The sequence below is a fragment of the Vanessa atalanta genome, chromosome 22 (genome assembly GCF_905147765.1).
Source record: "Vanessa atalanta chromosome 22, ilVanAtal1.2, whole genome shotgun sequence".
In the NCBI taxonomy this organism is placed as follows: Eukaryota; Metazoa; Arthropoda; class Insecta; order Lepidoptera; family Nymphalidae; genus Vanessa; species Vanessa atalanta.
The window spans coordinates 4908291-4922668 of NC_061892.1; the positions used below are offsets into that span (position 1 = coordinate 4908291).

The following is a 14378-nucleotide window of genomic DNA, read 5'->3' on the forward strand; positions in this document are numbered from 1 at the left end:
CACGTCCTGATTGACCATCTAATCACGTGGGGGGCGGACACACGATAATTAAATTACTGGCGTGGCAAACGTGGCAATGGTAACCCATTTAGTATGGAGACGCGTAGTAAGAAGAAACGTATAGGGCCGCTACCCGGGGGCGATCGCCGGGGCACACCTGGAGCTGGCGCTGGGTGTGACAGCATGCGGACCGTCAGCGGTGAGGAGTTGAGCAGGCGGGCTTCTCCCGATAAATTCCACACTACAGCCGGTCGTCGTGAGTTGAACAGGCGGGCTCACGGCGTTAATGCTACAGCCGCTACCGATGATGAAACTAACAGACTGACAGACAGAACAAGTAGCCCAATAGAGCCTTATTATAGTCCTAGCACTTCATCATACACACCCTCCGTCCAGTCATCACCTTCCACTATTAGCTTAAATACAGAATCACACTTACCAGCTTTGAATGTTGCGCGGGAGGCGAATGCCTTTTTGCCCGCGTCCACCAAGGCTGGAAAACCGAGAGTTCGCATGAGATGGAGCAAAGAGGTAAACTCATTTATCATGCGAACATATTACTATATTACCAATTTAGAGACTGACATGACCACATATAGACAGAAGATGCATGAACTTTTTACACGAGAATACCCAGGGATTACGGTTACAGAACAGCGAATTTCCGATCAGAGAAGAACTATAGTAAAAAACAAACTACTAACCGAAGACGAATTGAACCGATTAAAAGAAGAAGCACGTATACAGCTACAACAACACGACGTTACTACACCATTACCCCGAAATCCGTCTCATTCAGAATTTCACTCTCAAACAGAATCTTTTACAATACCAAACACACAAAACACACACACATCAGATATGTCAACACAAACTGAATCTGTAACGATAATATTAGAAAACGAAGTTAATACTTTAAACGCACAAAATCCGATTACTGAAACGTACATACAAGAAATATATGATAAATTTAGTACAACTTTATTGCAATACTCAGGAACGGATCCACTAATACGTCCTCGACTTCATAAAATAAAATATAGCCCACAACTCTACAATTTAATTCAAATATTTAACCAAAACATATTAAATAGATTTATTTCAGAAGATACACAGCTAATAGACATACATACCCTCATATACTGTACAGCATTAGTAATAACAGAAGAAGTAAATCCTAAACAAATAGAAAATATGCAACGCACAAAAACTAAGCAAACTAATAAACCACCGTGGCAACAAAGACTCGAAAAAGATATCGAAAAACTCAGAGCGGACTGCGGTAGACTAACTCAGTATATTTACAATAATAATAGATCAAATAAAGTAGTAAAAAGAGTAGAAGAAATATTCCAAAATTGTATTATACACACTAAACATGACAAAAATAATAGAAAGCCAGAAGAATATTTGGACACGTTAAAACAAAAACTCGCTCTTAAAGTTAATAGACTCCGAAGATACAAAAAAGCACAACAGCGAAGAAATGATAACGCCATCTTTACAACGAATGAAAAACTCTTCTATAGAAATTTACAAAAACCACATACTCCCACTAACACAGTAACTGACAGGAACACAGACGTACCTACTAAACAAGATCTAGAAGTATTTTGGTCTGGTATATGGGAAGAACAGGTAAGCCATAATTCAAAAGCATTATGGATAAATGACGAAAAAATAGAATTTAGTATAATAAAAGAGATGGAATTTGTAGAGGTAACCGAAACAGATATAAAAAACATAACAGCAAAATTACACAACTGGAAATCACCAGGCATTGACAAGATACACAACTTCTGGTATAAAAAATTAACATCATTACATAAATGCATAGCAAAAAATCTAACACATATCGTATTAGGACAACAGAAAATACCCGAATTCATGACAATAGGAATAACTTACATGCTACCAAAAACCAAACACTCACCACAACCTTCCCAATACAGACCAATCACATGCCTACCTACAATATACAAAATCTTAACATCAGCCATTACAAACAAAATTAACACACACATAGAACAACACAATATAATAGCAGAAGAACAAAAGGGGTGCAGGCGGGCCCATATGGGATGCAAGGAACAATTAGTTATTGATTCCACAATTCACAAACATGCTGCCACAAAAAATAGAAATCTCCATTGCACTTATATAGATTATCAGAAAGCTTTTGATAGTATTCCACACTCTTGGTTAATTCAAATATTAGAAATATATAAGATAAACCCAAAAATAATAGACTTCTTGCGTAAAATAATGTCATACTGGAAAACAACACTACACCTTAACTATGGCCAAAATACTATCGTTACACGACAGATACAGATTAAGAAAGGGATCTATCAAGGTGATTCCTTGAGTCCCCTATGGTTCTGCCTCGCCCTTAACCCCTTATCGCATCTATTACACCGTTGTCGAGTAGGATATCCTCTTAAAAGTATAGAGGAAACCATTATATCACATCTGATTTATATGGACGACATAAAATTATATGCAAAGAGCGATAAAGACATGAAAAAACTAATAGAAGTAACAAAAGAGTTTAGCACCGATATCAACATGCAATTTGGATTAGATAAGTGCAAAACAATACATATAATAAAAGGCAAAATAAAACCGGGTAACTACGCAATAACTTCTTCTGATACAATAACAGCTATGGAACCAACAGATTTATATAAATACTTAGGCTATAATCAACTTAAAGGACTCGATCATACATCAATCAAACATACACTTACAATAGAATATAAAAGACGAATAAACGTTATATGTAAAACTCAACTCTCTGGGAAAAATCTTATAAAAGCCATTAATACATATGCTATACCTATACTGACATACTCATTTGGAATTATAAAATGGACTAAAACTGACATAGAACAAATAGAACGAAATACACGCACAATTCTAACAAAACACAATAATCTCCACCCTAAATCTGCAATAGAGCGCCTAACACTCAAAAGACAAAATGGAGGAAGGGGATTGATAGATATTTATAATCTCTGGCAAAAACAAATTAATACACTAAAAACATTCTTTCATTTAAAATCTCGCACTAGTGATATACATAAAGCAATAGTTGTAAATGACATTAACTACACCCCATTAAATTTAAATGAGCAAGGATATCATATGAATGACTGTATTGATGATCCTCAAAAGCAAAAACTAGAAAACTGGAAAAAGAAGGTACTACACGGACGCCACCCACATGACTTAGAACAGCCCCACATTAATACAATAGCATCAAACAAATGGCTCAAAATAGGAAACCTTTTCCCAGAAACCGAAGGTTTCATTATAGCAATCCAAGACCAAATCATTAACACGAAAAACTACAGAAAATATATTATCAAAGATCCCTCTATCACAAATGATAAATGCCGTAAATGTCATATCCAACCAGAGACTATACAACACATAACAGGAGCGTGCATAACCCTTACACAGACAGACTACACTCATAGACATAACCAAGTAAGCAATATCGTTCATCAAAAACTAGCACTCAAACACAAACTTATACAAAACACAAAAACGCCATATTACAAATACACACCACAAACAATCTTAGAAAATGCCACACACAAAATGTATTACGATCGAGGCATTCTTACCGATAAGACCATTCACTATAACAGACCAGATATAACTCTACAAGACAAAATAAATAAAGTCACTTACCTTATAGACATAGCAATACCCAATACGCACAATCTACAGAAAACTATCGCTGAAAAAATAAATAAATATAATGAGCTCAAGGAAGAAGTTACAAGAATCTGGAAACAAGAAAAAGTGTACATCATCCCTATAGTTATCTCAACAACTGGTGTCGTCCCAAACCATCTCCTCCATAGTCTAAAATTATTAGATCTAAATGAGTCCCTTTATATCCCAATACAGAAGGCTGCTATCTTGAACACATGTAGAATAGTAAGAAAGTTCATGCAATTAGAAGAGACTGACACAACATAATTACTACACATAAATATTACATACATAAATAACACACACCACATACTGCATTCACTTGATTTATATCCGTGAATGTAGTTTACACCAGCTTAAAGGCTGAGAAAAACAAAATTTCCGAAAATAATAATAATAATAAGTAACTTTATTCACCAAGAAGAAACAAAAACAAAATTAAGGTACAAAACCATAAAAAAAGTTAACAATATGAGATTTGATGATTTGGTGAAAAGGCCGTAGTCTCAGCTAGGCTGCTTTTCAGTCTACGCCTTGTACATATGCTGCCAACACAAACGTTACAGTAATTGCAGTAAAAGGTAAACGAAAACATATTACTTATTTATTTATTGGAAAATTTACACCATCAACTTATCACTAAGCACTTAAAATTAATATCTGACTTGGGTAACATACAAAGTGATACGTCTTTAAAGATGTAAACAACAACGTATATCCTCATAAATTTGACCTTTTCGATTGGTAAAAAGAGAATTAATTCTGATAATACAATTGTCAAAAAAGTCGAGCTTTATTTAATACAGCATCTGCAAATATATATGATTAAAATTTTGAAAGTAAAATAAAAATGTTTCAATTAATTACGCAAAAAACAAATCAAATGAAATAGTAATTGAATTTATTTAATAGGAGATGTTCACATATTGGAATTAGACTTATTGAATGAAGATTAAGGTAAGTTGGTATTGTCTGTGGCAAATTTTACTGCCGAACATCCGGAAAAATAACTTACTATATTATCCATTAAAATTCAACTAAGTACATTATTTATATATATTTTTACGTTATAGGTGGCAAACGAGCAGGAGGTTCACCTTATGGAAAGTGATTATCTACCTTTAAGGATTTAATAAGCTCTTTTCTTGAAGGTTCCCAAATTGTATCGGTGAAAATCCGCCGGCAAAAGATGGTTCCACAGAGTGGTTGTGCGAAGTAGAAAATGTCTTAAAAATCGTGCTTTTGTGGATTTTCGGACATGTAGGTGGTACGGGTGAAACTTGGAATTTCTATGAGATGTTACAATAATCTAATTGGAACAAGCATCTTCAAGCATTATTATAAGACTTAGGAAAAATAGGGACCTATTTGATAACATGAAACGAATTTCTTATTACAGACGATATTTTGTCAAAATTTAAATTACTGAATCTAAAATACCTTACCGTACATCAACCAAATTCGTATAGCCGCACAGTCGGCCTGACACTGGCTTATACAAAAATAGAGATTATTCATTTTTAAGAGCATTTTCATCAACTTTTTCAATATTGACAAAAAACGCTTTTTCGAAAACCGCCTACAAAATCATTATACTCTTTACTACTTATGACATGTTATAAAACTTGTGACATGTTATAAAACAGGATAATAAATTGGTTTCGCTTCCGTAATTGTAATACCAGATTATAAGGTTCATTTTAGAACATATTATTTCAATGCCTTTTTTAGCTCCACTTAAAAACATTTCACTAAAAGATACGAAAATTGGTCCATTGGCTTTGTAAGTTAGCAATTAGAAATTTGTTTATTTAGTATAATCTGTATATTATCTGCTATTTTATAGAGCGTAAATGAAGCAACAAAAAAGTATCTTATCATAATTCTCATATCACGATGCACAGCCAAGTTATCGCAAAAAAAAACTACATTTAATCCCTTTTTTAAGATGGCGACCAACGCTGTTTATTTCATTAATGTTTTCATATATCCGATTGCGTTGCAATAGTATAATCTAAATTGCAGTTATGAGTACGATGTTGTAAGCAGGGCCGGACCTTAAGTTTAGGGGGGCCTGGGCTATCACTACTTAGGGGCCCACCTATGACATATCTGAACGTAGACTAGAATTAAATTAATGAATGGGTTTGATTAATGGCAGGACTCGCAGGGCTGCAAACTATACGATCTGTTTAATTTAATAAAGTTATGGATTCTTTCGCATTATCGCTTCGTCCGTATTTTTGACTTTGACTTAGCTGAGCGCCCCTTGAATCCACGGGGCGCTGGACTGAAGCCCAAAAACCCATATGGTAAATCCGGCCCTGATTGTAAGTAATTCATGCAAGACTTTCTCGAATTTACTAGGTGCAAACGTGGCCAAATGTTTTCGAAGCTAGTTTTATGCTGAAATTCATCAGGAACCTGGGACGGTTCAAATTAATTCGAACTCGCGAATTCTAATACCTATATCACAGTTCATTATCTTCGGCAGGAAGACGTACCCTACGCAGCGTATAGAGCGGTTCAGCGATCCAAAGTATATATTGAATAAAAAGTATTGATCAATTGCATTTTATCAAATTTTATTTAATATATCTCAAGGCAGATTTTTTATTTGTGAATAATAAATAATAAATAAATTATTTCCAGAGGACAAGTTGTTTATTAAGATCATTTATAGGAAAAAGATAACATGCAGGCACATTAATAATAAGAGCGATAATCTCTTCAAGAAGCTTAAACTGTGGTGAACACATTACTTTAGAAGATTGTCGATAATCGATACGGTAATGTCAAATGCAATAAATTAAAGTCAGCGCTCTGTGAATATGTTTTGTTTTCAAAAGGAATTTAAAAAAGTAATACCTATTATAAAAAAAATATCTTCTACTCAAATCTAACTAGCTAGCGTTTCGTTCTGAAAACAAAACTGAATTTTATTTTTTGCAAATGCACGGAAATATTTTTTTTTGGCTCTTTCATACTAGGGGAAATAAATATATTGAGAAATGAGGGTGAGATTAAATGTCATTGTCTGTTGTCACTGCGACGGCAACGACAGTAACACTGAGTAAAAAATAACAATGACAAATGTCATACTCATATAAATATAACCTCAAAAAGCAATGATATAATCCAAATTAAAATCAAAATATGACTGGAAGACTTATTATTCGTTGTATAGTCCGTAATATTCCACATAACAGTACATTTACACCTAAATTCTTAACTAATTATAAATTTGCCAGTGTTTTTAGTTTAGAGGTTCGTAATCTTTCCACCAAGCATAAACCTAAAACATTAGAAAAGAAACATTGTAATATAGGTACAATAGGTCATGTTGATCACGGAAAAACTACACTAACAGCTGCTATTACAAAAGTTTTGTCAAAAGATGGTAATTCTAAATATGTATCATACGACGAAATTGATAAAGCGCCGGAAGAAAAGGCAAGAGGTAAGCTAATTTCTATTTATTCTCTGGCACTATGAAATATATAATTTTATGAAAAATGAATGAAGTATAAAATTATAAAATAATAAATATCGAATATTTTTTTTATTTGTACGAATATGAATAGTGCTAATTATCTACTTAAAATTATTACATAAGTATAAGATTAATCTTGGAATGAACTGCATGAAAGAGACAACCGCATATCATCAAATTCTAGATTTTCCATCAAAATAAAAGAAAACCCATATTGGGTTTGGACTAAATGTGGAGATTGGAGATTTACAATAAAGTATATGGAATTTTTTGTGCTAAAGAATTTTTTGATATATTTTCTGAAACTCTATTATTTTCTAATATATGATTGGATTTTTAAGAAATTAAAATTAAAAATGTTGTCCATTAATTTGACAAATGTACAAACAAATTTGTATTTGTATAGGACAAAACTACAGAATAAATATTGATACCTGTGCTTAAAATTATCATTCATAATTTCAATATATAATATTTTTTCTTCAGGCATTACAATAAACGCAGCTCATGTTGGCTACAGCACAAAAAACAGACATTATGCTCACACAGATTGTCCCGGTCATGCTGATTATATCCGCAACATGATCTCTGGTGCATCTCAGATGGATGCTGCAATATTGGTAGTAGCTGCTAATGATGGACCTATGCCTCAAACTAGAGAACATTTGCTACTCGCTAAACAAGTTGGAATTAAATATATAATAGTGTATGTAAATAAAGTGGATTTAGTTGGATCAGATGTGAGTTGCCAATTCAAAATATCCTAATGCTAATTTTAAAATCATTAAAGTTCAATCTCATATCAAAAGGTAGAGTTACAATGTTGCAAGCATTAAAATATTTTGTTGAAATTGAGTTTCAAAAATGCTACACCATAAATTTATATCATGAAAATGTATTCTATTTTTCAGATTATTGAACTTGTTGAAATTGAAATGAGGGAAATGCTGTCAGACTTTGGCTACAATGGAAGTACTGTACCTATGGTTTTTGGATCCGCTCTAAAAGCTTTGAATGAGGATGAATCAGAAATAGGTCAGTATTATGATCTTTAAAAAGAAGTTTTATCTGCCACAATTTTTTTAAAAATACATAAATAATTATAATTACAAAATGACCCGAAAAAGAGGAGGAGCAAATTTAAACTCTGCCCATTACTGCTCCTATTGAAAAGAAAAAAATACTTCCCTAAATATTTCCAATTAAATGTCTTGCTTATCATACTCTATATATTCATTCTTTGGTGAAAGTTAGTTTTCGGTCGGAAGTATTAACAATTTACAATTTCATAGGTGCCCCATCAATAAGAAAACTTTTAGATACCATAGACAAATACGTCCCGCCAATAATCAGGGATCTAGAGTCGCCATTTTTAATGCCCATAGACAATGCATTCACAGTACCCGGTAGAGGTACTGTAGTGGTTGGTACTATTAAACGTGGTATTATGAAGAAAAATGATGAGGCAGAATTAATGGGATTCGGATTTAACACAAAAACTACATTGTCTGATATTCAGATTTTTAGATCAAGTGTCCTTGAGGTAAGATTAATATTATATTCTCTATTTTGAGTTTTTATAATCGACAATTATTATTTATTTTATCCGATAAAAAGTATTTATACATGTTAATTTTTATATACAAAATATTACAATGTAGAAATAAGATTTTATTTTATGTGTTACCATTAATTTATTTTGTGAGTGTTTTATTAGTGAATAGTTAATTTGCACTGAAAAACTCCAAAATAGAAGATTCTTGGAAAACATGAAATATGTAAAAAGTAGTAATTGTCTTTAATTAGTTTTAGTTCTATCTATTTTAGGATCTATTATATTTGACTTGCCAGTACGCCAGAAGGCTATGGATGAGTAGGCCGAATAACTCTGTTATAATAATTACGTATATTAGTGAATGATAGTTGAGCAAGACTTATAATAAAAAGATCTCAAATGAAAAACATATTTTCAAATCCAGTAAAACACTTGAATTTTGCTTAAATACAGCACTGAAATGAAAATGTCTTGAGGAAATTTACTAATAAAATAAAAAATAAATAAAAAACATTGTATTCACTAATTGGCAACAAGAACAATAAGCTCCATACCTTTTCATAAACTGAAGCAGAAATCTTTACCCAGTGAGACATTAACAAGCCCATTCTGAGTCTTCATAATTTTTTACCTACCCAGATGGGCTTATACAATTTGTCTATTTTATTTTTAACAAATTTCATAGGCTTTGGCGGGTGATAATGTCGGAGTTTTACTTCGTGGGATGAAAATACGTGCAGTTGAAACAGGCATGCTCCTCTGTGCTGCGAAAAGCATAAAACTAAGCAACCACTACAAAGCGAAGATTTATTTTCTATCGAGAAGCGAAGGTGGCAGAAAAAAACCGATATTTTCTAAGTATTCCCAACAAATGTTCAGTGGTACTTGGAATATTGCTTGCAGAATTGATTTAGGTAATTTATTTTTGTAATTGTTAACTCGTTGCCCACCCCTGCTTTTGTACTGGTAAATAAGAATTATTTTCCGTTATTTTTAATAGCTTAATACAGTAAACTATTTCATTAAGTATGTCATATATTTTGATAAGATATGACAATATACCTAAATTATACCCATCTTTATAAAATATGTATGCAGTCACAATCGTGGACTATAAGATCGCCTGTCAAGTCTGTTATAATTTGAAATTAATTTTCTAGAACCTACCATGGACATGATGATGCCCGGTGATCACGGCGAGGTCTATCTGACTCTTCTCGAAGGCATGGTCATGACAGAAGGCCAGCCTTTCACAATACGAGAAAATAATGTGACTGTTGCAACTGGAATAGTCACTGATACATTGTCCTCTATCGATGTACCCAATGGAAAATTAGGAAAAGTTGTATTTAAACATGATTTGTAAATATACATAATATATAGATATACATATGTAGGTAATATATTATTTAATTTTTCTTTTGTTGTTTTATTAAATATAACTTTAAAAGTAAGACTCTGGTTAGTAATTGCAGTTAATCTGCATTAGACTCAATAAAATACTTTCATTAAATTGGACCATCAACGTGCAACTCGTTTCGAATGTTATCAACAAACTCAAATTCTAACTGTACTTATATACTTAACTTGGCATTAAAAATAATTTAAAAAAGGTTTTATAATTTTGGCGCCAAATTAAGATGAGCGACTTGCAGTTTAAAATTAAATGAAATCAAAATAAAACCTGTCATAAGTTACGAAATTCCTAAAAAATCTGTTGAAACGCGAAGTTTCGCGGGCGACCTACTAATACATAGTGAAAATGTATGTAAATGTAATGTATTTATATACTAAGTGCGTAACCGGTGCCTTATTATGGGACACTCAAATATTTCACTAATGACTGTAGTTTATAATAGAATTTTAAATAAAACAATATTATATCAAATTTGCATTTTATACACAAAATAACAAACAATGCCCACAATCATAACAATAAGGCCTTAACTTTAACAAAAACTCGAAATGAAATAAAATTAATATTTAGAGACTATTAATAGCATCATTGTGCGCAGACAAATATTTTATTGCAAGGCATGTTACAAAAGAAAAAAACAAGATGATAGAATAGATTAGTAATAGATACTAATTAAAATGATATTTAAAACATTTTCAATGAATAATTTTTAAGTTAAAGCACAGAAAATAAACAATTATTAAAATGTAACAATATTGTTTCCATTACTGATTTAAAATCTTTAAGTTTCGTTTATAACATTTGGTTGAACATAGAGCAATAGATATTTTTGTATCATAAAAAAAGTATTTTTTGCACTTTCTTATCACTACCCTGAATTTAGTACTTATATATATAAACATACATATTTACATTTCATATATACACATTATCTTAATAAAATACACCCTACATAAAAAGCGATATACTGTTTAAAAGATCAGATGGATACTTTATTTATATGGCAAATACTTTCAACAAAGATATTAAAATTTACTATCAGTCTCTTTTGTTGAACATATTAACAAACTGAGTAATAAGAAAACGACAGTAAAAATTTTTTTTACCCCTTTGCTATGCTTCTGTACTATATTTTAATAATACCTATTAAGGTCGGTTTCTCATTAAAACGAATTAAATTGAAATAAGCTATATATTTAGCTTACATTCATAGGCTATATGAATGAGTAAAAGAGATAGCATGTAAACAATATATCGCTTTTAACGTAGTGCTAATCAAGTACAATAGTATCAACAACAACTTGTTCACTATGTCAGCTAGCATGATAGAGCCCTGAGAGTGCATCTTGTAAAGCTCGTAGGCAGGGTAATGTTGAGGAGTACCCACCCGCTTTTTCAGTCTCTGTCTCTGCCCTATAAAAATAAAAATATAACATCTTATCAGTTACACTGGCTCACACTGGAAAACAACAATACAGTGTACTGCTATTTGGCACTTGAATATCTGATGATAGGGTAACTACCCAGACGGGCTTGCACTTGCAAAACCTTACTACCAACTGAAATGATCATATTACCAATCATACTCATATAAGACAACTATTATAAAATACCACATAAATCCATTGAGCATCCATCCATTGCCTGGGTAGCATCTAAGAAGTAGAACCTAGTAAAATCTTTCCCAAAGAGGATTGGTCTTAAAAATTTACCAAAATCTTTTTTACATAATGTATTAACTATACGTAAATCATTTTAATGGGAAAAGGCAAGTTATTGATGATGATAATACAAGTTTTCAAGTTAGTAATAAGTGTTAAAATCAGGGATATTGTGGATATGGTAATGTATATATTATAATATTTTACCGGATTCAGATATGGTTATGGATGAAATTATTTCGAATTATCTATTAATCTAATAGTTTCAGTTACAAATATTAGATTATTTAGAAATTGTAAAAGACAAAATAACAAGGTAACAGTTTGACTTTATTTGTAGGCTATACTTGTAGGATTGTTGCTATTATGTATAAACACAGAAGGGAAGAGATACACATTATTTTCTAGGATTTAGTAACAGAGTTCCATAAAATCTCTGATTAAAATTATACTCATACTTAACAAAAATCATTGAACTTACCTAACATGATGCAGATACCCGTTATTAACAATTTCCTGCACAGATGGTGGGTCAGGTCCTACTCGATCTGGTTGAGGAGGGGCCTCATATTTATACAACGGTCCTTCTTCAATGAATGGCAGTGGCTGCTGTCCTGAACCTCTCGTAAACTTAACACCTGATGAGAACTGTGTCACCTGAAAATTTTTTGGGATGAATGATTTATGATTTAAAAAACAAGATTTTTATTTTAATAACTTGCTGCCCATCCCAACCTTCAGCTTTGTCCATATGAAATTAGAATTTAATTAGGGTGCAATCTAAACTATCTCGAGATCAAATCTAATGCAGGAAAAGAAACATTGAAATTTATCAAGCCGCTTAGGAGGAGTTCAGTTACATACACACACAAAAGAACAAAGATAAAAATTAATAACATTTGTCAATCAAAATATGCTTTAATCATGTCTATCAATGCACAAGATTAACTTTAATTTTGTGTGATCACTGGTTCAGAGTGTAGAAATATACTTTTACTTACTTTAGGTAGGACTGGTACAGCTTCCTCCTGCTTATTAGCAACAGTTTGAGCAAATGTGCTTAATATTTCTTTTGCATCTCCATCAGCAAACATTAATTCATCAATCAAAGCCTCTTTCTCTCTTATCTTTTGTTTTTTTGCTTCTTCTTCCATTTTTACAACTTCTGCTCTACGGAGTTCCTCCATTTGTTTCTCTATTTCCAATATTTCTTCTAGTTCTAATTCTTCTCTACCTGAAACAGAAATTCAATAGTTATTTCTTAATTTATCTACCATTCTATAACAATGTCCTCATATAACTTAGTTAACACATACTTCACCTCAATATTTAAGCACTTTTATTTGATGTAATTAATACTTGATCTTATTTATAAAATGCTTTGTTTGTACATACCTATTTTAGCCTTATTTTTCATAATTATTTCTTTATTATCTTTTTTATACTGTTCTATTCTTTTGTTTGTGCCTACAACATCTATGTTATTAGCTAAGTTAAATATTATTGTTTCGATCTCTTCTAAATAATCATTATATTCTCTCAATGTAGCGAAATCTTCCTCTTTTTTATTAAAATCTTTTAAAACTCGTTTTCTTATATCAATTTCTTTTTCTACCATAGAATCTTCAAATAATTGTACACGAAAATTACTTCGGCGTAAAGGGACATTACAGTCTGGGCATGAACCGGAACCTTGATATGAAAAAAAGAATATATTATTCGGCTTGTAACAAAATATATAATAAGAAATTAAGTTTCTGAAGTATATACATATTTTAATAATATCACATTACCTTTTAAAAACAATAAATCAACACAACTTTCACATAAAGCATGGCCACAAACGTTTACCATCAATTTCAGAGATGGATTTCTGTATTTAGTTGTTTTACAACGCGGACAAGCTTGATCATCCATGTCTGCGAATAAATGTTTTCCCCAGAGTTAGTTAAAATATGTACTTATTGTCATGACCATATAGTTTCAGACAAATTTAAACTTTTTTTTGAACAACTTCGATGAAACTTGTTACAACTCAATTTGACACATTGACAATGACATGACATTTGCAGTTTGCTTAAAATCAAATTTAAAGTTGCCATGTCACTAATAATATTATTATATATTTTAATATTCATAGGATAGGCTTATATTATTATATTACTTTGTAGTAATTGTGGTAAGAAAACCACAGTAGTATGTGTTTCAAAAATGTTATCATAGATCATTTCAAAATAATTAATTTAAAGTGTATTTGTTTATGTTTTTATAATTAACAAAATCAAAGAATAATGAGAAAACTATAGCGAAGATTCAAAACAAAATACGGATAAGATAAGAAACTAAATGTATAAAGTGTTTTTACAATAAAAACAAGATGTGCATTTTCTTTGTAAAACCGTTACTGAGTTTCTGTATTCTTCAAATTTGAGTTCCCGTAAATTATAGATTACAAAATACAAGTAACCATTAGTATAAATATACTAAGCATTTTACGAATAACAATAATATTCAGTGCTATTTATT

At 31.5% G+C, this 14378-nt stretch overlaps 3 protein-coding genes across 3 annotated transcripts; 2 read left to right on the top strand and 1 right to left on the bottom strand.

Annotated features, from left to right (window-relative positions):
• Positions 1-93: 93 nt before the first annotated feature.
• On the top strand, positions 94-4837 carry LOC125072598. Its single transcript, XM_047683228.1, has 2 exons — positions 94-2629; positions 4800-4837. Exons 1-2 carry the CDS (start codon positions 94-96, stop codon positions 4835-4837), a joined length of 2574 nt encoding a protein of 857 aa, XP_047539184.1.
• Positions 4838-6795: 1958 nt separating this feature from the next.
• LOC125072678 (elongation factor Tu-like) lies at positions 6796-10177 on the top strand. Its single transcript, XM_047683338.1, has 6 exons — positions 6796-7186; positions 7706-7959; positions 8131-8254; positions 8512-8762; positions 9460-9688; positions 9935-10177. The coding sequence occupies exons 1-6, from the start codon at positions 6883-6885 to the stop codon at positions 10138-10140; spliced, it is 1368 nt and encodes a 455-aa protein (XP_047539294.1). The 5' UTR covers positions 6796-6882; the 3' UTR covers positions 10141-10177.
• Positions 10178-10702: 525 nt separating this feature from the next.
• LOC125072721 (CDK-activating kinase assembly factor MAT1) lies at positions 10703-13888 on the bottom strand. The gene is made up of 5 exons (XM_047683397.1): positions 13646-13888; positions 13248-13544; positions 12854-13086; positions 12334-12509; positions 10703-11604 (listed from the first exon to the last, which is right to left on the bottom strand). The coding sequence occupies exons 1-5, from the start codon at positions 13767-13769 to the stop codon at positions 11505-11507; spliced, it is 930 nt and encodes a 309-aa protein (XP_047539353.1). The 5' UTR covers positions 13770-13888; the 3' UTR covers positions 10703-11504.
• Between the last annotated feature and the right edge of the window lie 490 nt (positions 13889-14378).

What these genes read in the sequence shown, in the direction of transcription:
- LOC125072598 (XM_047683228.1), top strand. Translation starts at nt 94, where the DNA reads ATGGAGACGCGTAGTAAGAAGAAACGTATAGGGCCGCTACCCGGGGGC. An exon ending in AAAAGGCAAAATAAAACCGG is followed by an intron (nt 2,630 to 4,799) that starts GTAACTACGCAA and finishes TTTACGTTATAG; the next exon opens with GTGGCAAACGAGCAGGAGGT.
- LOC125072678 (XM_047683338.1), top strand. Translation starts at nt 6,883, where the DNA reads ATGACTGGAAGACTTATTATTCGTTGTATAGTCCGTAATATTCCACAT. An exon ending in TTAGATCAAGTGTCCTTGAG is followed by an intron (nt 8,763 to 9,459) that starts GTAAGATTAATA and finishes CAAATTTCATAG; the next exon opens with GCTTTGGCGGGTGATAATGT. An exon ending in TGCTTGCAGAATTGATTTAG is followed by an intron (nt 9,689 to 9,934) that starts GTAATTTATTTT and finishes TTAATTTTCTAG; the next exon opens with AACCTACCATGGACATGATG.
- LOC125072721 (XM_047683397.1), bottom strand. Translation starts at nt 13,769, where the DNA reads ATGGATGATCAAGCTTGTCCGCGTTGTAAAACAACTAAATACAGAAAT. An exon ending in GAAAAATAAGGCTAAAATAG is followed by an intron (nt 13,087 to 13,247) that starts GTATGTACAAAC and finishes TTTCTGTTTCAG; the next exon opens with GTAGAGAAGAATTAGAACTA. An exon ending in CTGTACCAGTCCTACCTAAA is followed by an intron (nt 12,510 to 12,853) that starts GTAAGTAAAAGT and finishes AAAAATTTTCAG; the next exon opens with GTGACACAGTTCTCATCAGG.